This window comes from Aspergillus bombycis (assembly GCF_001792695.1).
Source record: "Aspergillus bombycis strain NRRL26010 chromosome Unknown contig00022, whole genome shotgun sequence".
NCBI lineage: Eukaryota > Fungi > Ascomycota > Eurotiomycetes > Eurotiales > Aspergillaceae > Aspergillus > Aspergillus bombycis.
Window position 1 is genome coordinate 334018 of NW_019170024.1, and position 23234 is coordinate 357251.

General features: G+C 48.6%; 9 protein-coding genes across 9 annotated transcripts; 5 read left to right on the plus strand and 4 right to left on the minus strand.

Moving 5' to 3' along the window:
* Window positions 1-470: 470 nt before the first annotated feature.
* Window positions 471-2543, plus strand: ABOM_004254 (transient receptor potential ion channel family protein; the record flags this gene model as incomplete). Its single annotated transcript, XM_022531384.1, has 2 exons — window positions 471-840; window positions 907-2543. The coding sequence occupies 2 exons, from the start codon at window positions 471-473 to the stop codon at window positions 2541-2543; spliced, it is 2007 nt and encodes a 668-aa protein (XP_022391307.1).
* Window positions 2544-4887: 2344 nt separating this feature from the next.
* On the plus strand, window positions 4888-6022 carry ABOM_004255 (uncharacterized protein; the record flags this gene model as incomplete). The annotated part of the gene is made up of 4 exons (XM_022531385.1): window positions 4888-5518; window positions 5569-5783; window positions 5841-5933; window positions 5984-6022. The coding sequence occupies 4 exons, from the start codon at window positions 4888-4890 to the stop codon at window positions 6020-6022; spliced, it is 978 nt and encodes a 325-aa protein (XP_022391308.1).
* Window positions 6023-6278: 256 nt separating this feature from the next.
* On the minus strand, window positions 6279-6591 carry ABOM_004256 (uncharacterized protein; the record flags this gene model as incomplete). The annotated part of the gene is made up of 2 exons (XM_022531386.1): window positions 6279-6392; window positions 6448-6591. Coding segments are annotated over 2 exons (258 nt in total), but the record flags the coding sequence as incomplete, so codon positions are not given.
* Window positions 6592-7714: 1123 nt separating this feature from the next.
* ABOM_004257 (adenosylhomocysteinase) lies at window positions 7715-9228 on the plus strand (the record flags this gene model as incomplete). Its single annotated transcript, XM_022531387.1, has 5 exons — window positions 7715-7753; window positions 7815-8074; window positions 8126-8727; window positions 8781-8809; window positions 8845-9228. 5 exons carry the CDS (start codon window positions 7715-7717, stop codon window positions 9226-9228), a joined length of 1314 nt encoding a protein of 437 aa, XP_022391306.1.
* A 424-nt stretch (window positions 9229-9652) lies between these two features.
* On the minus strand, window positions 9653-10909 carry ABOM_004258 (Tm-1-like ATP-binding domain-containing protein; the record flags this gene model as incomplete). Its single annotated transcript, XM_022531388.1, has 1 exon — window positions 9653-10909. One exon carries the CDS (start codon window positions 10907-10909, stop codon window positions 9653-9655), a length of 1257 nt encoding a protein of 418 aa, XP_022391299.1.
* A 1682-nt stretch (window positions 10910-12591) lies between these two features.
* ABOM_004259 (uncharacterized protein) lies at window positions 12592-13785 on the plus strand (the record flags this gene model as incomplete). The annotated part of the gene is made up of 2 exons (XM_022531389.1): window positions 12592-13570; window positions 13634-13785. The coding sequence occupies 2 exons, from the start codon at window positions 12592-12594 to the stop codon at window positions 13783-13785; spliced, it is 1131 nt and encodes a 376-aa protein (XP_022391300.1).
* A 1945-nt stretch (window positions 13786-15730) lies between these two features.
* ABOM_004260 (NAD-dependent epimerase/dehydratase family protein) lies at window positions 15731-17038 on the minus strand (the record flags this gene model as incomplete). Its single annotated transcript, XM_022531390.1, has 3 exons — window positions 15731-16668; window positions 16747-16931; window positions 16995-17038. 3 exons carry the CDS (start codon window positions 17036-17038, stop codon window positions 15731-15733), a joined length of 1167 nt encoding a protein of 388 aa, XP_022391242.1.
* A 1126-nt stretch (window positions 17039-18164) lies between these two features.
* Window positions 18165-19146, minus strand: ABOM_004261 (uncharacterized protein; the record flags this gene model as incomplete). The annotated part of the gene is made up of 4 exons (XM_022531391.1): window positions 18165-18359; window positions 18451-18970; window positions 19030-19058; window positions 19117-19146. The coding sequence occupies 4 exons, from the start codon at window positions 19144-19146 to the stop codon at window positions 18165-18167; spliced, it is 774 nt and encodes a 257-aa protein (XP_022391241.1).
* Window positions 19147-22103: 2957 nt separating this feature from the next.
* Window positions 22104-23225, plus strand: ABOM_004262 (TIM-barrel enzyme family protein; the record flags this gene model as incomplete). Its single annotated transcript, XM_022531392.1, has 3 exons — window positions 22104-22248; window positions 22323-22468; window positions 22620-23225. Coding segments are annotated over 3 exons (897 nt in total), but the record flags the coding sequence as incomplete, so codon positions are not given.
* Between the last annotated feature and the right edge of the window lie 9 nt (window positions 23226-23234).

Here is a 23234-nt window from a genome sequence, read left to right on the forward strand (position 1 = left end):
TCACTTCGACATACCTGAACCGTAACGCTATCAAGGGCAGTAATGGACTGATTGCCATCTTTTCTTCAACCAAGCCAGGAAGTCTTCTTGACTGCACCATTTAATGCACTACATCTTAACCGTCCTAAGACGATTAGGTTTCTTTTTGAAGCTTTTTCCTGTGAGATCTCCAAAGCCCTGTGTCTTGAAGTCTTGATCCAGCCTATTTGGCTTGTTTACGCTCATTATTAAAATTAGCAAATGCTATGCTTTATTTCCGCGGGAATTCTCACGCCCCAGCCGTTGCAGAATCGCCAAACCTCTTTTTCTTCCTATCTTTCACATTCAGGCATCGTACATAGCTAAGCGACGATCAGATAATAGTAGGACGCACCTCTTGATTGTTATTCTAACACTGGAGCGCCGCTTTGCGCGCCATGCGCGGATCTCATCTCTACCTTTCCTGAGATACATCATTAACAACCGGCGAGATGCGACCGATACCACTGGCACTTTACCTCTTTGCGCTACTTGCTTCGCGACTGGTACTCGCTGAGGAATATATCGAGTCCAGAGCACTGAATCTATGCTCCAACAGTTTGGAGTTTACAGCGACGTACTTCAATGTAAGGTTCACGCCGAGGAATCGTACCATTGCATTGAGCTTTAATGGGAGGTCATCAATATCTGGCAAGGTCGTCGCCGAGTTGATTATCACAGTCTATGGCTACACCGCGATGACCAAAGTGTTGAATCCTTGTGACATGGACCTCGAAGGGCTTTGTCCGGTCAGGGCCGGCGAGCTCCCGGTAATGAACACCAACATAAAAGTACCCGACTCAGTCATTTCACAGATTCCTGGTGGGTTTATGTCTATAACATACAAATAACTGCCTAGGATTACTTGATTCCCTAACTACGTTACAGGTATTGCCTATACTGTTCCTGACCTCGATGCCTCCGTGCGCGTTTTCATCAACTCGTCCGATACAGGAAGAAGTATTACGTGTCTTGAAGCAGAACTTTCAAATGGTAAAACAGTTTATCAGCCGGGGGTCGGTTGGACGACCGCGATAATTTCTGGTCTGGGCTTGGCTGCGTCTGCAGTCACTTCTGCGCTTGGTCATTCAAAAGCCGCTACGCACATAGCAACCAATGTGATCTCGCTTTTTGGATTTATGCAGTCACAAGCAATGTTTGGAATGTCATCGGTTCACATGCCTCCGATTGTTCAGTCATGGACTCAGAACTTCCAATGGAGCATGGGCCTCGTTCGTGTCGGCTTCTTGGAGACCTTGTGTACCTGGTACCAGCGATCCACAGGTGGAAAGCCTTCCACTCTCATTGTCGACCACTCTAAAAAGTCGATTCAAATTCTCAAAAAGCGTTCGTATGATACCTTGCTAAAGCGAGCCACCAAATCTGGAGCAGATACACATAAAAGCATTGTGATACGCGGCATCCAACGTGTCGGGTATAAGGCAAGAATCGAGGTGACCAATATCTTTCTGACAGGGTTGATCTTTTTTGCCTTCTTTGCCACACTTGCAACGATCTGTGTTGCAATAGCTAGGGTTATCCATAAGTCTCTTATCAGGTCTGGGAAGGTCAAAGACGATGAAGTCAAATGGAACTTCATTATGAAGGGAATTCTATTCCGGGTAATCTTGATTGGGTACCCTCAGATATGCATACTTTGTTTGTGGGAGTTCACTCAACATGACTCTCCTGCTGAGGTTATCCTTGCCGCCATCATGCTCTTGACTACCACAGTTGCCATAGGGTTTGCAACACAAAAGGTCGCCCGTCTTGCGAAACGATCCGTAAAACTGCACAGAAACCCTGCATACATTCTGTACACTGACCCTGCCTGTTTGAATAAATGGGGCTTTCTTTACGTGCAATATCAAGCCAAGGCATACTACTTCATCATGCCAGCGCTTGCCTACATCATAGTGAAATCCATGTTTATCAGCCTCAGCCAAGCAGCCCCTGTGGTACAAACCATAGCCTTGGTAATCATCGAGACTTCCATGCTGGTCACCGTCAGCATCCTGAGGCCCTGGATGAACAAGAAGACTGACATATACAACATTTCAATCGCAGCTATCAATTTTGTTAATGCTATCTTCCTGTTGATATTCTCAAATGTCTTCAGTCAACCTGGGATTCTGACAGGCGTGATGGGAGTTGTCTTCTTTGCCTACAACGCAGTGTTCTCACTGGTCCTCCTGGTTCTCGTGTTAATGGCTTCCATCTACGCCGTTGTATCAAAGAACCCAGACACTCGATACCAACCAATGAGAGACGACCGGGAGTCATTTATTAGATCGCAATCTCAACATCAGCTGGGTACCGAGTTGGATGCCTTGGTTGCTGCTGCTCGGGGTGATAAGTATTCTAACCACGACAATTCCACCCCAAGTTTAGTTGATCCCTTGGATAGGCATGAACATTGTAACGAGTCAAATAGTGAAGACACGCTTGAGGAGGGTCAGCCCTTGGCAGGCCTTCCTTCAAATCGTGGTGTGGGACATCGAAACTCCCCCCTCTATCACTGCTAGCGTGGGGTCCCTCGTGGTCGTCGATCCTATAAGCCCCCTTCAAACCCCGATGTTATATTGCCTACAGACACTCACAGGCTGGACGACGACTCAAGTCCGTGGAAGAGAGGTGCTGGTTATGAATGAAGTATTGGGACTTAGAGCAGGCTGACCACTTTACCTGTTTCCTACTATTCTTAGCTGTCATATATCATGGTGTATTCAACGTCTGCAACTGGTGTGATATCTAGCTACTCAATGGATTGTAGGAATATGTTCTTTGCTGCTGTATGCTTCCACCAAAAGATGTAGTGACCAGGTGCCAATCCCAATTTCTGGTATTATCTGTCAATCAGGATGATTATTGTATGTGACCAGTACAGGCCGAGACATGGTCAACACACTAGAGTCAGTAGCGTAGTTGCGTAAGCTACCTTTTCTTGATAGTCATGATCGTAGGTATAGTTGTCGGAAGGCCTAGATAGGCAAGCACACAATCTACACACAACAAGAGTATCTCTGTGTACACAGACTGTTAACAAACACAACGTTCACATTTCGCCCTCCCATACATTTCTTTTAATATATGATAATTGCCTTGATCACTGCATAACTAGGGATGGCTGCACTACTGGATGCAAGCCGCAGTTCTCTTCTCCAAACCATCGGACAAGCCGACGCATTTGATGAAAAAAAAACAAGCAGATAGTTCCAAAAATTGCTTCGAGGCCCCGAAGGTCCTGAAGACTTGTCCCCTTAGAGAGGTCTCCCTGCTCTAAGTCCCAGGATATACCTGGGAGCAGACTCAATCTGAGAGCCGAAGAAGAGAAAAAGAAGATAAATCCAAGGGGGGGGGGGGGGGGGGGAATAGAAGTATTTATGCCCACTCAAACTAGTTCTGCTTTCCGAAAATGGAAGGAACGCAGTGGAGGAGCTCGAATGGAAGGAGCTTCAGCAGAAGGCAGTAACAGTCCATTTAATTTCAATATATACCAAGTACCCTTGGTAATTGTTGCCCTACGGGGCATGGTCTAATGGCATATTAGTACCTGGGAACGGGCACGCTCAATCAAAGAGAAGCTAAGGTTTTTTTTTTTTTTTGCCTGCCTACCTTGCCTCCCTTATCCGGGTTCGAACCCAGCATCCTCCAAAACGTCTTTAGCTGTCCGCCATTCATATTTTTTTCAAGTGCATATACTTATCGCGAGAAAATAAAGAATACAAGATACAGCGACCAAGAACTACGTACTCAAGTGTAGAACGGGTCGACAGTGGGTCCACTCCAGACCCACTCGTTTGAGCTAGCTGGGTCACGTGATGTGTAATTGGTTTACTCTGCGTTGACGATCATTAGAAGAACATGCCGCTGAGATGTATAATCCAAATACAGTTGGACTTGAATTAACTTAGGATATTACGTCTTATCATACTTGATTGATCGTGCCGCTGTACGGTCTGGTAGGTGAAAAGAATGACGCGGAGACGCTCTTAAGTATGGCTGCCACTTAGTAGGTTACAATTTACAAAATTACGTGGGAGTACAATAGCTATGGATATTCTGATAAGACTCTTCCCGAGGGCTTCCCAGTTGCTGATTATCTATGTTTATTTTCAGCGCTCTATTCGAGTGAAGGTGCTGCCAACTTTCCTAAGCGAACTTTTTGAAAAGGGCTCACTGACGGAAGGATAATTTATACTAGTTCATAATCATTACAACGATTTCTAGAACACCTAGTAGGCTCCAGGACTTACCATTTCAAGTCTAGTAGATGTTCTCCAGATTTTGCTTCCTTACCCTACCATAGAACATGGAGACCTCATTGAGTTCCAAGATCCCATCTATATAATTGAACAAATAAGCGGCAGGTCATGCGCTCATGGTTCCTAACCATGAAAGGTAATTCATAGGTGCTGTTTATAGATTCCACAAATAACTAGCTGACAATTATAATCCGATCGTCAGCTGCCGTAATTCCGAGGCCAAATCCACCTGCTTCGCCGTTTCTAGAGCGAGATTTTATACGGATGAGCATTTCAATCTTCCAAACAGGAATAGTTACCCGCCGTGCGTGGGGACCAACCCCACAGGATTCTGCAACGGGAATTGTTGCCCGCCTATGTGGAGAGCACCCAATGGGGTAAAATTGCCTCGTCCAGCAACCAAATACAGCTTCGTGGCTTGCTACTGGTGATGAAGCAACACGACTTCCTTATCCGATGCGGGGCAGGGTGGAACACGATGATATTTGCAATCCACGCTCCCTAACTGGGTTGACGAGGGGCTGAATCTATAAAGACAGGGTCGAACCCGGGCCACAATGGCCTCTCTTGCAATTTCCCTAAACTATCATACATAAACTTCAACATGCCTGGAGTTCTAGCCGAAACTACCCTGTCCGTCAGCGACGGCCCTTTGACCTCGGAGAACGCAGCTTACCTGCGCCCCTCCGACCCTAACCTCCCCGTCGAGGAGCTCCGCCAGCGCTACAATGAGGACGGCTATCTCTTCCTGAAGCAGGTGCTGCCGCGCGAAGATATCCTGGAAGCCCGCAAGGCCTATTTCGAGTACCTCGCTCCCACCGGGGTTCTGCAAGAGGGCACCGAGCCCGTGGAGGGCGTCTTTAACCGGACGAAATCTATCGACGACTATCCCGGCATTGGGGCCGGCCATGTGGGCGGGAATGGCCGTCCCGGTGGAGACAGTGCGGCGCAGTTTGTCGACAAGGCCATCGAGGCCCATTACAAGGACTGGTACACCAAGAACGTGGTCAACCACCCCGCTCTCTACGATTTTATCGCCAAGTTTACCGGCTGGGGCCAGGATACTTTGACCTTCAAGCGGACGCTCCTAAGAAACAATATCCCTGGTTCGAAGCCGATTGGTGTTCATTATGATCAGATCTTCCTTCGCTATGGAGAGCCCACGGCTGTGACTGCTTGGGTGCCTATTGGTGATATTAAGATTAACGGTGGAGGTCTGATTTATCTCGAAAATGGTAGGTGCGCCGGAGAGTGGAACACGCGATCCAAGATTAACACTCTCCAGGCGACTCAATCGGCCAGAAGATCGAAGACGATTTCACCGCCAAGGCATTGAAAGCTGGTCTGACGGAAGAAGAGGCCAAGTCGGCCTTCAACTCGAATATGATGTCGACCGGTCTACTCTCGGAGTTTCCGGCTGAGTTTGCTAAGGAACACGACCGGCGCTGGCTTGTCTCGGCCTATGAGGCGGGCGATGTGGTACTACACAAGCCCCATGTCGTAAGTTCATTATCTATACATGATAAAGTCCGAAGCATTGGCTAACGGACCGTCAAGATCCACGCGTCGACTATCAATAACGACGAGGACAATGTCATCCGTCTTGCAACCGATCTGCGGTTCTGCGATTCCTCGAAGCCATATGATAAGGTTTGTTTCCTGTTCGTCCGACCTTCGTGATAGCAACTAACGCCTCGCAGAGATGGATGAACCACTATAGGTTTAACGACGGCGTTTGATTTGGAAGATTATTGGAGTTTCATTGTTCACTCTTACGGCCGTATACCAGTATTTTAATGCATGATTTTCTTTAACGAGAGTTTATCTATGAGCATCTGCAATCTGCAAATTCAATTGAACTGAGAATGCACTGGCTGTTTGTTTATAGCATCCACGACATAGGTCCACATACCCCTTCACCGTCCCGCCTCCAACCATGGATGCCTTTGACAGCAACCCTACCTAGTACCCTCCAGATACTTCCTCAAACGTACAGTGACAGATTCTAGCATCATTAGCGCTTCCCCCTTCCCGCCATATTTTCGGGTTAAGAGCATACTGCTTATTATCACAATACCCACCCGTCCATCCGTGACCTTGATCAGCGCACTAGACCGAATTGGTTAGCCTCTATATCGTAAGTCACCAAAGAGGGACAAAATACAATAGCACGACACGCCAAATTGGCAGCCTCATCCCCTCCCTCAATCTGGCAGGACGTGTTGGCGCTCAGGATGACATCGCGAAGAGGTATGCCCACCGCGAGAGAAGCAAAGGCAACGGAGGTAAACAAATGAAAGAGCTTCATTGTTTATGAATTGGAGAAGGTATACAAAGTGTACAGTCAAGTTCGAGTACGGTTGATTGAAAGGTTTGGCGAGTTTCTTTTACGACCGGTGCATATGAGATGATGTTACACCTAATTGGCATTCTTGGGCTCGCCTGGAATGCGAGCATTCGCATTCGGAGATCTGCTGTAAAATCAATCGTGCAGATCTTGGCCGCGGCAGACTATCCGCGCACCCCTCGCGTCTTCCCAGCTAGTTATGGTTTGTTGTAGTATCTACATCACATTGCCTGTGACTTGTATTACTCTTAGAGATGCGTTGAGACAGGTTTGGATAAGGCTGTGGCGTTCCAGGCTTCTTACTTGGCGGGTTGTTGCTTGCTCCTCGTTTCTCAATTCCGAGTAGCGTGTCTACTATGTCATATTTGCTACATTAGTAGCTCTGATTGCATCTGAGTACTGATCCCTGGTGGATTTGCACTTCAGTAGCTGCTAAACCCCTCAACAGCGTGCATTGAAGAAGAGGAGAAGAAGAAGCTGAACGCTTGGGGACCTTTCGGGGTTGGAGGGTGTCAGACCGCATGTGACAGCTCTGATAGGTTATTGGCGGGCCGTCATCTGAGGCATCAATCTTGAGGTCAGGTGACCAAACTTAAACGGTTGACAGGCGGTGTGGATAGATGGTAGGCATTGTATGTGCTGCATGGTCAAAAACAAGGCAATGGCCACCTACTGAGTGGCTATTGCAATCTACAGGGCATTCAGAAGTCCAGTGGACTCCTACGATATTCGACAGGCTTTGCATAATCTGCTCTGGTTGATAGACGCTAACCCCCAAAGTAGTCCGGAACAATAGTTAGTCCGGGAAGAAAATCAGCAGCCCCGCCAGGTCAGGGCCGCCGGTGCCTCAGCGGCCCCTCTTCTCTCGTTCTTTTTCTGTTGCTCCTCTCCTATTAATTCTTCTCTCCCCTCCCCCCCAATCCACTCTTCTTCTCCTCTTTCATCCTCTCATACCCTTTTTGATACACCTCTCAGTAAGTCCTGCCTACCGCCTTATTTTCTTTTCCCTTTTGATGATACCCATTGCTAACAGTGCTCAACAGTACCTCTTCCTTTTCTCCTTGTACCATCATAATCAGCAACCATGGCTGCTCCCGCTCACAAGTTCAAGGTCGCCGACATCGTACGTGTCATCCCAAGGTGCCGAAGATATTGTCGTACTTAGATTGTTGACCATTCCCTAGTCTCTGGCCGCCTTCGGTCGCCGCGAGATCGAGCTCGCCGAGATTGAGATGCCCGGTCTGATGGCCATCCGTCGCAGATACGCCGCTGATCAGCCTCTTGCCGGTGCCCGTATTGCTGGTTGTCTTCACATGACCATCCAGACTGCTGTCCTCATTGAGACCCTCGTTGCCCTTGGTGCCGAGGTTACCTGGACCAGCTGCAACATCTTCTCCACCCAGGACCACGCCGCCGCTGCCATCGCCGCCGCTGGTGTCCCTGTGTAAGTACAGGAATAACGATCCCCGACTACTCCGAGGCTAACGCACTCTAGCTTCGCCTGGAAGGGTGAGACCGATGAGGAGTACAACTGGTGCTTGGAGCAGCAGCTCTCTGCCTTCAAGGATGACAAGAAGCTCAACCTCATCCTTGACGACGGTGGTGACCTGACCTCCCTTGTCCACGAGAAGTACCCTGAGCAGCTCAAGGACTGCTTCGGTCTCTCCGAGGAGACCACCACTGGTGTCCACCACCTCTACAAGATGATGAAGGAGAACAAGCTCCTCGTCCCCGCCATCAACGTCAACGACTCCGTCACCAAGTCCAAGTTCGACAACCTCTACGGTTGCCGTGAGTCCCTCATTGACGGTATCAAGCGTGCTACCGACGTCATGATTGCCGGAAAGGTCGCCGTTGTTGCCGGTTACGGTGACGTCGGCAAGGGCTGTGCTCAGGCTCTCCACAGCATGGGTGCCCGTGTCCTGGTCACCGAGATTGACCCCATCAACGCTCTCCAGGCCGCTGTCCAGGGCTTCGAGGTCACCACCATGGAGAAGGCCGCTCCCCTTGGTCAGATCTTCGTCACCACCACCGGTTGCCGTGACATCCTCGTTGGCGAGCACTTCGAGGTCATGCGCAACGATGCCATCGTCTGCAGTAAGTAGCTGTTCGCTGATCACCCGGACGTGAATCTATGCTGACGAGACTAGACATCGGTCACTTCGATATCGAGATTGACGTTGCCTGGCTCAAGCTAACGCCAAGTCCGTTCAGAACATCAAGCCCCAGGTTGACCGTTACCTGATGGCCAACGGCCGCCACATCATCCTCCTTGCTGAGGGTCGTCTTGTCAACCTTGGCTGTGCCACCGGTCACTCTTCCTTCGTCATGTCCTGCTCCTTCTCCAACCAGGTCCTTGCCCAGATCGCCCTCTACAAGGCCGAGGATGCTGCGTTCGGCAAGAAGTACGTCGAGTTCGGCACCACTGGCAAGAAGCCCGTCGGCGTCTACGTCCTCCCCAAGGTTCTCGACGAGCAGGTTGCTCTGTGCCACCTTGAGCACGTCAACGCCGAGCTCTCCAAGCTCACCCCTGTCCAGGCTGAGTACCTTGGTCTCCCTACCGAGGGTCCTTACAAGGCCGACCACTACCGCTACTAAACTCCTCCTTTCCGTTTGTTGATGATTGGTATACCCTAACCTAGATTCTTTTCAACATATCACGATGTTACGAATAACATAGAGCTCCATTTAACTTGGGCTCAAAAGTATTTTGTCTTCAACGGCAATAAAAGTGGCATATATGGGGGTTATTACGGATAGTGTTTATGGGTCGGCTTGCCTATTTTGCATTCAACAGTGCGTACTGATGGGTCATGTCTTAATGTTAACAATACGTTTGGCGATTAGATGAGAGCCAAACCGAGGCGTGCTATAGAGCATTAAATAATAAAAAAATTTGCCTCAAAAGTTACCGGACTGAGTTTCGTAGACTGCAGCATCCCGTCATATCAACGTATCCATCACGTATAGAATGCTCGTTTCGTTCGGTTCCATTCCCAGTCATGACCCATTCTCATTTGATTTACAAAGATTTGACCAAATCTCCCAGCATATCCGCCACACTGACCGCAAACTCGGGATTGTTGATAGCTCTCGGATCCCTGACAATGGTGATACCACTCCCATCCAGCTCCTTCTCCAATGTAGAAAACAGCACCTCATCCACCTCGGGGTCATAAAACGGCTGTCCAGGCGTATCAATCATACTAATCCCGCCTGTAGGAAGTACCAAGCGAATCAAGTCCGGCTTCGCCGCACAAGCCCTCAACTTCTCCGCGATAAACCTCGCTACCTCCACCGTCTCCTCAGCATTCGGCCTCACCAACGTCACCGTCGGATTATGCTCATAGATCAGCCGACCCTCATACCGCTCGGGGATAGTATTCCGGGGCCCAAAATTCACCATATCACAAGCGCCCACGCTGACGACCTGCGGAATGCCCGCCCTCGCAGCAGCCACCAACCGCTCCGGCCCAGCAGATAGCACACCCCCCATAACCTCATCGACGACCTCACTCGTCGTCAAATCCACCACCGCATCCAACCGTCCCTCCCGCACCAGTCTCTCCATCGCCTTGCCCCCCGCGCCCGTCGCATGAAACACATACACCTCAAACCCGTATTCATCCTCCAAATGAGCCCGAATGCGATCCACCCCAGGCGTCGTCACCCCAAACATAGTAATCCCAACTCTCTTCTTCCTCTCCTTCCCAGAGTCCCCACCACCCTCTCCCCTAGACAAAGAAGAATCAAGATACCCCCTTGCCATCCCAAAGATCGCACACGCAGCATTCCGCAAGATGCCCTCCAGGATCCAATTCCGCCCCGCAATGTCCACAACGCTATACATCATCGTCACATCCGTCTCCTCCACGTAGGGCTTGACATCCCCGCTCGCCATCGTCGACACCATCAGCTTCGGGAACCCAACCGGGAGCGCGTTCCGCATCGCCGCCGTCGCGATGTTCGTCCCGCACGACCCGCCCAGCGAAATGATCCCGTGGATTTTGTTCCCCTGGTACAGGTCGGCGACAATGGTGGTCGCGTGCTCTGAGGCGGCTTTGATGTATTGGGCTCGGGGAGCCGGGACGTTGTGCTGGGGGATTCTGTAGTTGATTGTGAATTTGGGGTCTGTTGATATTGTTGGGTGGCGGCCGACGTCGAGCACTAGGATGTGTGGTTGAGGGGTTTGGGAAAGGAGCGTCTGGCGCGTGTAGGTTAGTTCGGGGATTTTGGTGTCGAAGGTGCCTAGGAGGAGGATTGTGGGGGAGTCTGGCATTTTGGGGGTTGGATAGGATTAATTGTGTTGGTGGTGGTGGATGTATAATGATTGTTTTGTATTGGTGGTGGAAGTATAAGTGGGGTGAGGCGCGATGTATTCCAGGTGGTGGTGGTGGTGGTGGTTGTGTTTATGGGCTTGATGTCGGGATGGAATGTTAAGATTGTTCGATTGATTTATTTAAGGCAGGAAATTGTAAGCTAGGTTAATCTCTGTCTGTGCCTTAGTATTTAACTCGCCCGTGTCGAATGGATTGATTGATTGATGTGCTGTGCGGTGGGGTGACGTCGCATTGGTTATATCATCATGCAGATACAGGAGTGGAGAGTATGGTTTGATTAGTGATATACCAGTCGAGCAGTACCTATAACATAACCTGGATGGTTTATCAAGAGATAGAAATAAAGTAACTTAACTAACTAGCCAACTACTAGTAGCTATGATAGGCTACAGGTATGCCCTGTACTGGCTACAATAGGTGTACACTATAACGTTAGCTTACTTCTATGCTATACTGAAGCATACGGTGTCTCAGTTACTATGACACAGCATAAGGTACAGAGCCACTTCATGGTATAGGACAAGGCTAAGTTTCATGATCCGTAACCTTCACGAACCCCAGCTGTTCTCGTTCTATACAGTACCTCAGATTGAGAGGACGCCAGTTTATGACTGTTGAGTGCGATTAAGATTGGAGGGAGACACACCAGGACTTTTGTTGCTGACGACTACATAACAAGCCGGGCAGGCACGGTTCTCGACGCATTTTCTCCCATTACCTGTGTCATAACTACCGAATGTCCACACTCTTCCAGTAGGATTGTTATGATTTGAGGTCCGCTGCCGATGCCCTTGGTTATCAAATGAGACCTCTGGACGCGTGTGGTGCGAAAGATATCGCAGCATGCCCAAATCATAGTATCTTGTTTGGGGTTGCGCTGGTCCTCAGTGACTCTGGGAGTGTTTATGGGTATAGTGGGCAACGCCTAGCCTAGTCGGCCCATCCCATGTTCACTTGGTGTGGGCTATGTCTGTGTAAGGCCATGGGAGCACCAGGCCAAGTAGTTTCGCAGAAGTCAACGCAAGTACTCCCAGTTTGAAAGATTTTGGGTGCCATACAGCACAGATAACTTTTATATACTCATAAGGGTACGTATATCTACATACTGTGGTCTGATATCTCAAAGACTATCTATGTTCTTTTCCATGTACTAATTTAGCTATATTGCAAGTGGATAAATTAATAAATACTCTATCATCTTAAGTATATATTGCGGCGGATTCCAAATTTGCCTCGAAAATCAGATTCCCGTGTCAATAAAGACGCTTGTCAGGAGGCCACGAGCCTGCTTCCCTACGTGTGGAGATCCAGAAACTGTCGAAATTATTGAGATTACCCCGCGTCAGGCTGAAATCACGAGGCTTTTGCATAAATAAAAGAAAGCACAAGCAACTGAGGTTTCGGCCTCCCCTCTCTGTTATCTCCTTTCCTCTTGACTATCCTACTCTATTTTGCTAGCACAACACGCTATCTCTTTAGTTCAAGCCCTCGTCCCGTATAGACCAGACGACGAGACACCGAAAGAAAAGCAGCAGCTCGACCCTCTATCGTGAAGAGCTTGAAACCTAAATCAAGCAATACAACCGTTTCCCTGATTCCGATTTCCTCTTGAGCAGCGAGAATGTCAGACCCTGCGAAATACATCGTCGGTTGGATTTGTTCCATAACCACCGAATACATTGCTGCACAAGAAATCCTCGATGAGGAGCACGAAGGACCGACGCTTGTGTCACCAAATGATCCGAACGACTACACGTTGGGTAAAATTGGAAAACATAACGTCGTCATTGCCGTCTTGCCGCATGGTGAATGTGGCACGGCTTCTGCGGCCAGTGTGGCAGCGAACATGTTGAACAGCTTCCCGAACATCAGGATCGGCCTTATGGTCGGCATTGGTGGTGGGGTTCCAAGTGAGAAGCATGACGTTCGTCTGGGCGATGTTGTAGTGAGTGCAGCTCGTAATGGTGAAGGTGGTGTGTTCCAGTACGACTTTGGCAAGTCGATACAGGCCCAGGGCTTTGAGCATACGCGGCTTTTGAACCAGCCGCCAACTACACTACGCACTGCAATAACAGGGATCCAGGCACATTATAAGAGGAAGGGGCATCGGCTCGCGGAGACTGTCAATGGAATTATCGACAGGAACCCACGACTACGGCAAGAGTATGAACGACCACATTCAAGCACTGACCGACTATTCAAAGCCGAAATCATTCATGACTCAAGAGGCTGTGAGCAATGTTGTGCGAGGAGCCCCTCCAATTTAGTTATGCGACGCGAGCGGACTGAATATGACGATAATCCTGCCATCCACTACGGCCTGATTGCTTCTGCCAACCAGTTGATGAAGGATGCTTTAATTCGAGATAGGTTGGCGGCGGAAAAAGAGGTTCTCTGTTTTGAAAGGGAAGCCGCAGGTCTGATGAATAGTTTTCCCTGTCTAGTGATCCGGGGCATATGCGACTACTCGGACTCGCACAACAATACAGAGTGGCAAGGGTATGCAGCAATGGTGGCGGCTGCATACGCCAAAGATCTGCTGGCTCGGATCACACCGAACAAGGTCGAAGCCGAGAGGAGGATTGGCAACATTATATCTGGTTCGCCTAGCCCAGTTAAATGGTCGTCCTATAGGTTAATACTAACAGAATCCATCATGACAGGCCTCCAAGACGTCACCGAAGACCACAGGAGCATTTCACAGAAGCAGCTTGATATACAGGAAAATGAAGTCATGCAGAAGTTGTCTGACAAGCAATTACAGTGTCTTAATTTATTCCATCTCACCTCTAGTGCCCACAACATCACATATTAGTGATACAAGGACCGTGTGGAAACACGAGTGGAGGACACGTGCGAACGGGTTCTCAACCAGGATCATTTCCGGCATTGGCTACACTAATTCTGGGCCATTGCTGGTATCAGCAGACCCAAGCTGTGGGAGATTCGTTCTCTCTAAGTATCTAGTTGATGAGAGACTACTTCGCTCGGCAGCTGTCTGCTACTTTTTCAAATCCCAAGATCAGAAACCGTCCGCCAAGCACACTGTGCTCTACTCCACAAACACTTTTTACACACGCCGGTTTTGGTTGAATATATCATGGAAGCATTCAAGAAAGACGGGTGTAGTCTGATCAATTCAGCAATATCCCTCTGGACAATTCTAGAAAGCGAAGTGCAAGACCCCCGGGCCGGATCTATAATCATTGTCCTAGATGCCTTGGATGAATGTGCCCAGGGGGTGTGGGTTATTCGTGCCTGTCAACCATAATCAGGTGTATTTCATTCACCAAACCGCTCGAGAATTCCTGCTTACAACAACAACTATCCTTCAGGACTCAAGTTGGCAGTACTCTATTACCAACTATGACGCACATAGCGTTCTTGCAGAATCCTGTGTGTTGTTTCTTGACTTTCTTAATAATGACTCAAGTCCCAAGATGCAAGCACAGATGATGGCGAGTTTCTCAACGAGTATACATTCCTTGATTACTCGGCCAAGAACTGGGGTACCCATTACCGTGAGGCGAATAACAGCACCTGTGCTGATTTATTTTCTTCTACTTTGAGCATATGTATTCCAGATTCAAGGATCTGGTCTCCATGGTTCACAATTTTTCAAAGGGTAAACACGACTTTTTTATTGGAAATTTTGCCAACCTCATAATATCGTCATATTTTGGGCATGATGATATTGTCAAGCTACTGGTTGACAGGGGCGCCAACTGAGAATCTGTAGATTGTAATTATAATCGGACACCGTTGTCATATGCAGTCGAGTGGGGGAATGAGACTATTATCAAGTTGCTGGTCGATAGGGGTGCTAGATTGAGAGGCGTGTGGCGGCCATATGATGGTCAAACACAGTGGTCATACAGGCTTCAAGAGGTCGACAAGCTACTATCATCTTTTTTGCCGTTTCCCTTCAGATCAAACGTTCTTCTATTCTCTATGCCCTTATACATTAAACTCTTTTCGAGAGGACCTGGGAAGAGCAATGGACTTTTATACTTCTAACATTGTGAGATGCACTAGATTATCCCGTTTGCAACATTGTCCGGTGTAGATTCACCTGGCGTTCGCCTGTTCGACCCAGAGTCTCGCTTGAAATAAGTTATCTTCTTTTTCCAACCACTTAACAAGCATCCTTGATATTCTGGCCACCACATTGCGTAAGTTGCCTTTGTCAGGTATATAAATCACACTGGAGCCTTCCTAATCCCAGACTATCCTCTGCTCCACTAGACAGCCTTCAAGGCCTTTTCTGTCATTTGGTCAGCGAAAAGTATGGGATATTTCTCAACGTCTAGAATTGCTTGTTGTGAAAAAACAATGAAAGAGAGAGCTGATATGTCCCCTTCCGTTGACAGAACAATTAGGACAGTCAGGGATAGTAACTGGAAATGAGTGTCAACGTGAAAGATCGAACCGATCAGTAAACAGCGAAGATTAAGGTTTACGAAGACCGGAAGGGTGCAGTCACGGACGGATGACGACTTGATCCTAACACTCTGCAGGATATTGTATTTCAAGGTCTGTTGTCCGCGTGTATACAGTCCATCTCCATTTCAGCCACCAAGGCCGGGTGTTGTAGAATTTTCTTCGTTCGCTGTCTCGAAAATTTACATATAAACAGGTGTAAATATCTCGCATATATTTGCGAAGTCATTGGATATGGAAGATAAACAGAGCTCCTTCGGCGCATGGAACACAGGTGGAGGAGACTATGTCTAATTGACCATCCAAACGGTAAAGCCCTATCAGCGTGATCCCTCTGGCTCTATTTTCTCCGGGATTTTGGGAATCTCTCGCCGGGCGGGAGGATTTGTGATAAACTCAGTCAGCTCAGTGCGGAACGTATTCTCCCATTCTCCAGCATACGACGGAGCCCATCCTAGTTTGCGAGCAAGAACGGCTTTGATACGAGAGCTAATCAGATGGCATCGAATGTCAGCAAATACAGTCATAGACAAGGGAAGAGTGATGGAGGGAACGAACTTAGACGCAAACCCCAACTCAGCACCAGCAGCGTTGCCGAAAAGCCACTTCTCACCCGCTTCCTGAATAGTGATCTTCGAGACCTCGCTGGATGAGAAAACCTCCAACTCGTGACCGGCTTGAGCCAGGCGTTCCGAAAACTCGAAGTGTGAGTGCTCGCCACTCTCACAGAAATAGATTCCTTTGCGACCAGAAGGGATTGTAATGTTCGCGCAGATATTGCGGAGCAGAATCAAATACAGCGCCGCCAGGTCTTCGATGTGGACGTGGTTATAGATTGTGTCGCCACTGGAAACGACACTACAACCCCCGGTTTGCAGGGCGTCTGTGATTAACATTGGGAGCTGCATGGAGAAGCGGTTGAATGGGCCACTTCCAAGTCCAAAGATGGTCGGCGCCATTATAATGTACGTGGTCACTCCGAAAGCCTCCCCATCCTCCACCACGGCAATGTCCGTGGTTCGTTGAAAGTACACTTCACGAGACTCCCGGTATTTCTCATACGAGAAGATATCTTCTTCGTCTGAGAAAACGTGATTGTCGATGTACCCTTCAGTATACGGGCGATCACTCAGATTCGATGTGCCTGAGATCTGGATATAATGCACCCTGTTGCCAGTCTTTTGGCGCCGTGTACCTTGTCCTTTGATCAGCGCTTTCGCAGAGGGCGTATGCCATCCGGACCCAGCGTGGATGATGACTTGATTGGGATTAGCGACAACTTTGCAAGAAATATTGAGAATAAAGGGATAGGTCTATGGTTGGCCGGCTGGCATACTATCAATTTGTTCACCGATGTTTTCCAGCTTATCCAGTTCATCGAAGCTTGAGCATAATTCTGGCGTTACTCCCAGGCCTCTGATCTTTGCGGCCTGTGCTTCGGTGCGAACCAGGGCTGATATCTTCAGATCCTTGGCCCAGGGATCTTTGGTCTTCAGGATGGCAGACAAGACGGCGCCTCCACTGCGCGAGAACTTAATTAGCACCCCGTTTCTTCTCTGAGTTAATCAGACCTGAGTTCCTTACATATACCCAGAGACGCCGGTAACAAGGAGAGAACGGGATTCCATCGTGTGAAATTGATTAATAGAAGCTCAGTCTTAGTATAAAGCAAGGATCGAAACCGTGAATGGCTATAAAGTTCCTGAATGCCGCACCCTTATATAGACAAACATATGAAGCCGTGGAGTATGTAATAGGAAGAAACATTTCTAATCATTAGCCCTAGATGACAAACTTCTCAATTAGATCTACACTATCGACCGGTCTTTCAATTAGTAAATTAATATGGAGCGTCAATTAATCCCCTAGAACTCGGATCAGCTACATCCGTCCGCCGATGTCGAAGGCGTTGGTGTTCGGAGGGCTGCGGACCCGAATTCCACTAAATCAAACTCCCCACTAGCGAGTCAAGAGATCGACGTCGCATTTACCCCACGTCAATCGCTCTCAGCGAATTAACCTACGACTGGTGGTATGTTGATGCCATTGATCCTGCTGGAAACAGGAAACTTGTCGCTTGCTGTTGTGTTCTTTCTTGAAACTCCCAAGTCCGACTTCGTTAGTACAGCCAACCTGGGCGGTCTTGGCTTGATCCAAGTTTCCAGTGCTTGTCCTAATGGTGGTGCTTTGTTCGGCGAGTTTGGACTTGCTGATGGAGCCAAGGGGAACTGGGTGGGCTCTGGATTCTCGTGGTCTGGGACACTTTGTACTGTGACTATCCTAGTTGTCTTCTATCCTGGTTCTAGCGATAGTCGGTTCAAATACCTGTTTGTCAGGGTTCTATTCAAATACTGCGGGGTTTGAGGCCCATGTTCGACATACTTCCATTTAGTATACTAAGAATAAGGTTCTTATGCTTTCTGGGAGTGGCTTGTAAGGGCGATAAGGAATATGTGTAGTATAGTGAGTGTTTGGACTGCTTGTACGGCTTGAGATCCTAGTTGCCTATAAGCAGCATCGTCGCTGAATAGTAGACCTTCATGTGCATTCTTAAAATGACTATTAGGCAGTATAAACGCTGTGTACCAAATGCCACATATCAACTTTTGAACTGGACTTCCAATATACGCCCAGAAAGGCTGTAGACAACTTGCAATCCTCCCTAACAAAATACACCCGAAAGCATCAACTAGCCCATGTCACATCCAAATCACATACTACCAGTGCAGCCTGTCCAACACAACACCCCGCTCATCATCTCCAAACATCATGCGTCGACTGGCCCGGCTGCGGCAACTGATGAGTAGGCCGATCATCACCCACGTTTCCATTCTCCCCTCCATGCGCCTCACCCTCCTCTTGATCCTCTGCACCAGAAATCCTAATAAAACGATTCGCATCCGCCCTCCGCATCCAACTCGGACCGCGATTCAGCTGCGAGCTCGCAATCTGTAACAGTCAGTCAGTCTATCCCACCGTAGCCGATTGGTACCTAAAGAGCTAAGAAAGGCAAACTGGGATAAATGAAAATAAGACATACCTTAACGACTAATACCAAAACCGCAGCCCAGAACACCATCCACGCGGCGCTCTTATCCTCCTGCCCCCACGGCCCCAAACAGGCCCTGTCATACCCGATCTGTCGCACACAGGCGTCGTCGCCGTGGCTTTTGTCCTTGAATGGCCATGCCCTGTCCTTGACGCTTCTGAATCCGCAGCAATGCAAGCTATCCTGGATGGCGCGAATGGCGCGCGCATCCTTGTTGTGGTAGTAGGATTGCCATTGGTTGTTCAGTTGGCAGACAAGGAGGTCCGGGGCAAAGAGGTAGGTTAGGGCCAGTGTGGCGAGGCCGGATGGGAGGATGGTGAGGAGGTAGGAGATTACGGAGGCTGCGAAGCGGTTTCGGAAGGTCGGGGTGTTGGTGCCTGTTGTGGGTGGGCTGGAGAGGAATCTGGCGAGGAATAGGAAGATCGGCGTTAGTATGGGTAGGATTGTTGTTGTTGCGGAGAGGGAAATCGGGAGCGGGAGGTAGAGCGTTGTGGTTCTCGCCCAGGCGACGCTGGTTTGTGTTGGTTTGTTGGTTAGTGTTTTTGTTTGGTAGGGGATGGGGTGACGTACGCGCCGAGGATAATGGAGACGGCTGTACCCTGTTCGTGGTTTGGTTAGTTTCGTCTGTCTTTATCTCCAGTGAGTTGGGAGTCGTACCAGGAAGAGAAAGGGTAGGAGCAGCTGCATTTTCGCTAGTGACTAGGCGTGAGACGAGATTCTTTGACGGGGTCGAGTCTTGACGTTTGTTGAAAGCACGACCAACAAGGGAGATGCAGCGGATGAGTTGGATCATGTGCGGGGTTATCCGGAATTGATGTAAGAGGCTGTGGCATGCATACAGCTGCAGATGTGCGTATAAAGACCATTGAACTACGAAGTACTCGATGATCCTACGGAGACTAAGGTTTCTCAAAACACGCAACAAAGGTTATATTGCGGTGGTTGTGTCAACCTACTCTAAGGACATTCCAAATCCAAGTGCTGATAGAGCCATCTCAACGAAAAGAAACCAGAAGCCGTAGGAAGCGGAAGGGAAGAACCAGTCCACATATAAGAAGGCAAAGACAATGGCTGTCTTGATAAAATTCCTGCTCCTACTCGGGGTGGGGAAGATCGTTCCCTCACCCCGAGTATAGCCTCCTTTCCTCTCATGAATCCATCAAGATGCCAAAGGAACCCCAGTGTCCATCAGAATATCAGCCCTACCCACACTGGATCCTGGTCAAGAAACTCGTTCGCCTCAGCCACGTTCAGAGCTCTCCTGAAGGAGAAGATAGAATCCGCCTCTCGACATCTTCTCAATGCTCTCTGACAGATAGCGAAGATCGCCACGGTTGAAAATCCATAGACAGCCTGATAGTATGCTGCCCCTGCAGCCCCGGTCTTCGACGTGGTGAAGAGTACTTTGACCGCATCGTCCCTGCCTTGTACAATGTTGAATAGTACAGTGGGATGTCGACGTCGTTTTCGTAGATGGCCTCGGAAAAGAGGTATCCAAGGCAAATCCGAGGTGTTTTGGTTCCTGGACTGGCTTCAAAGGACGGTGCTGGGTGTAAACTGGCCAGATCCAATCAAATAAAGTCCTCAGAGTGTCCATTTCACTCCGCAAAAAGTGCTTCAACAGTCGGTACATGAAGAAGCTGTACAATTCATGAGAGAATTGCGCGTGGAAAGTGATAATATTCACCACACGTAAGAAACAGGGGATTGAGGCAATGTGATAGACATCACTATTGAGCGTTATACATGCCATATCATCACCACCGAGTAGTCTGGTAACATCAGAATGGCTGCTGGGGGAATCGTCTCTGAAAGAATCGGGAGTCCCAGTCTGAGGTCCTAGAGCTTCTGATGTCGGGAAGGTTTGCCGGCCAGCCGAAACAGGGGTACTCTTGGGTGTCTGTCCATAGATTGGACTCTTGATTTCAGTTGATCGGATCTGAGACATTGTACCGTTGGAAAGATTTTCCGGCTCTAATGTCCTAAGAACTGGTTAGTTGCACTTGTGCCAAGAACGTCAACTCCAAACGAAAGCACATACTAATAGAAGATGAGCTAGAAAGCGAAATTCTCGAAGATCTGGACTGTTTTAGTTGTATGATGCCAGGATCTTTGAATCAATGACCACTAACTTGATAGTCGAGGTCAAGAGACGAATAAAGGGGAGAGAGGAACGAGTGCCTTTATAGCCATGACTAGATGGACACCTGCCTTCCCATTACACACTAGAAAAGACATTTTTGAGAAAAGAGCAGACAGTGAAGCATGAATATTATCATACGCCGTGCCTTTTCTTTTCTTTTCCTTTTTGGGGGGCGGATGTTTGGAGGGTCTGCAACGCGTGCTTTTGAAGCCATTTTTCCAGGTACAATGTCGAGAAAAAAATCTTAACCCCCATCTATAGCCAATATACATGACCTGGAAGGCTATTGGCACATTTTCCCTGGTTAAATAGCCATCCTGGTGGTTGATTTTGATCTCGATGAGAATGAGGTTGAGACTTGAAAATCTGAAATATTACGGCAAGCCTCGCAAAACTCCAGAGGTTGCTCTCCCAGGGTCTAAATATTCGGCCACCCTTGTCATACTTTTGCCTGGTCTGTGTAACTGAATATGTGGCGATCTTTCTATTCTGTTCGATGTCCTTCAAGAGTAAGTCCTCCTTCATGGTAGTCAGGTAGGAACAAGTGGACATTCTGTCTCAGAACCTGTACAGAGAGTCTCTGCTGAAGAAAGGCTACGGAACTAATGTCGATAATGAAGTAGGGTATTGAGCAAATGGTTTCTATCTCGTTGCTGACACACCGAGATTACCACAGACAGCCCTTGGCTCTTCCATCTAATTTGACAATTCTGCCACCATTGTCTGTAGGTAGCCTGTACCTCTGTTACCAATTGAAAGGTGCCTGGTGAAGTTTTACAGGCTTCCGGATCAGTATTATCAATTGATGCCTCAGGCACCAACTTAGCCCTAAAAGGCACGGTTGCTTATTCCTTTTGGCAGCATTACATCCTACTATCTAGGGGACGACTTGATCGGAGCGAGGACTAGTGCCTTATGTATTCTCCTAGTACTTCTATAGTAGATATGATGGCCCATGCCACAGACGCTCATGTTCCGCAGATCTAAGATTCTGATGCTGACTTGCCAGGGATAAAGTTCTGGACAGTTGTTCCCCTTAGTTGATCAAATTTTCTGAACACTGAGGTTGTATATGCAAAGATATAGCTATAAAGCGTCCAAATATCTGGGAGATTTCCACTTATGTTACCGGTGTTTGTCAACGATATCCAGTATATGTATTCTAACAAAGTGCACAGTAAATATATATTCCACATAATAACCCTCTACGAACAAGTTTAGAATAAATTCAAGTCCCAAAATTAACTGCCAGACTGCCCTTCAATAGAATAAGTTCTTTGTGAGCAGTATGCGTCTCTATTTACAAGGCTTGTTGGTATACAGCACATTAGAACATAGTGCAAAACATTGATAAGATAGTAGATTGAAAAAAAAAAAACATGACGTCGCAACAAAGGTGGGGTTGAGGATGAGTTGTTTATTTAACGTCCCAATCAGACCACATTCGACTTTCTTCTCTTCCTCTCTAACAAACCAGCATTGGCCTTCTTCGCCTTCACAGACACCTCGAGCCCAAAGACAGCATTATCAATCTCCCAAGACAGCCAACCCAAACGAAATGCCCCGCCCAACCACCCGCCAAGAAGTGCTCGACCGTCTCCGCAAAACCATCGCGGACGGGAAGATCATCGTCGGCGCCGGCGCTGGTAACCGATTCCTCTGATATGATAAGTAGAGTTATATATAGATTGAGAATATGCTAAATAGGATGAACCTGCAGGGATTGGCCTAACCGCCAAATTCATCGAAAAGGGCGGCGCCGACCTCATTCTTGTGTATAACTCGGGCCGGTTCCGTATGGCCGGTCGAGGGTCGCTGGCGGGGATGATGCCCTATTCTGATGCCAATCAAGTCGTTGTTGAAATGGTAATATCTTACTTATTCATATATCTACTTTGCGAATTATATATATAGACACGGTTACCTACGTGTCTATCTTATCCTCGGCCCCAACAAATAAACTCTACACAATACCGACACCAACGTACAGCCATACTAACACAATGAATATGAAAAGGCCTCCGAAGTCCTCCCCATCGTCGAAAACACCCCCGTTCTCGCTGGTGTCTGCGGCACCGACCCCTTCCGCGACATGCGCACGTTCCTCGCCGAACTTCGCCGGCTCGGCTTCGTCGGCGTCCAGAACTTCCCCACAGTAGGCCTCATCGACGGCAAGTTCCGCCAGAACCTCGAGGAAACCGGTATGGGCTACGACCGGGAGGTGGAGATGATTCGGATCGCGCACGAGATGGACCTCGTCACGACGCCGTACGCCTTTACCGTGGATGAAGGTGAGCGCATGGCGCGCGCCGGCGCGGACATCATCGTTGTCCATGTGGGCTTGACGACGTCCGGGACGATTGGCGCGCAGACGGCACTATCCTTGGACGACTGTGTTACCGTGATCCAGGAGATTAGGGATGCGGTTGTCAAGGTTAATCCGGACGTTATTGTGCTGTGTCATGGGGGGCCGTTGGCCGGGCCGAAGGATGCGGAGTATGTGTTGAAGAGGACGAAGGGTGTGCATGGGTTCTATGGCGCGAGCAGTATGGAGAGGTTGCCGGTGGAGTTGGCCATCCAGGAGAATGCCGCGGCGTTTAAGAAGTTGCAGGTTAATGTTTAGTATGTCTTT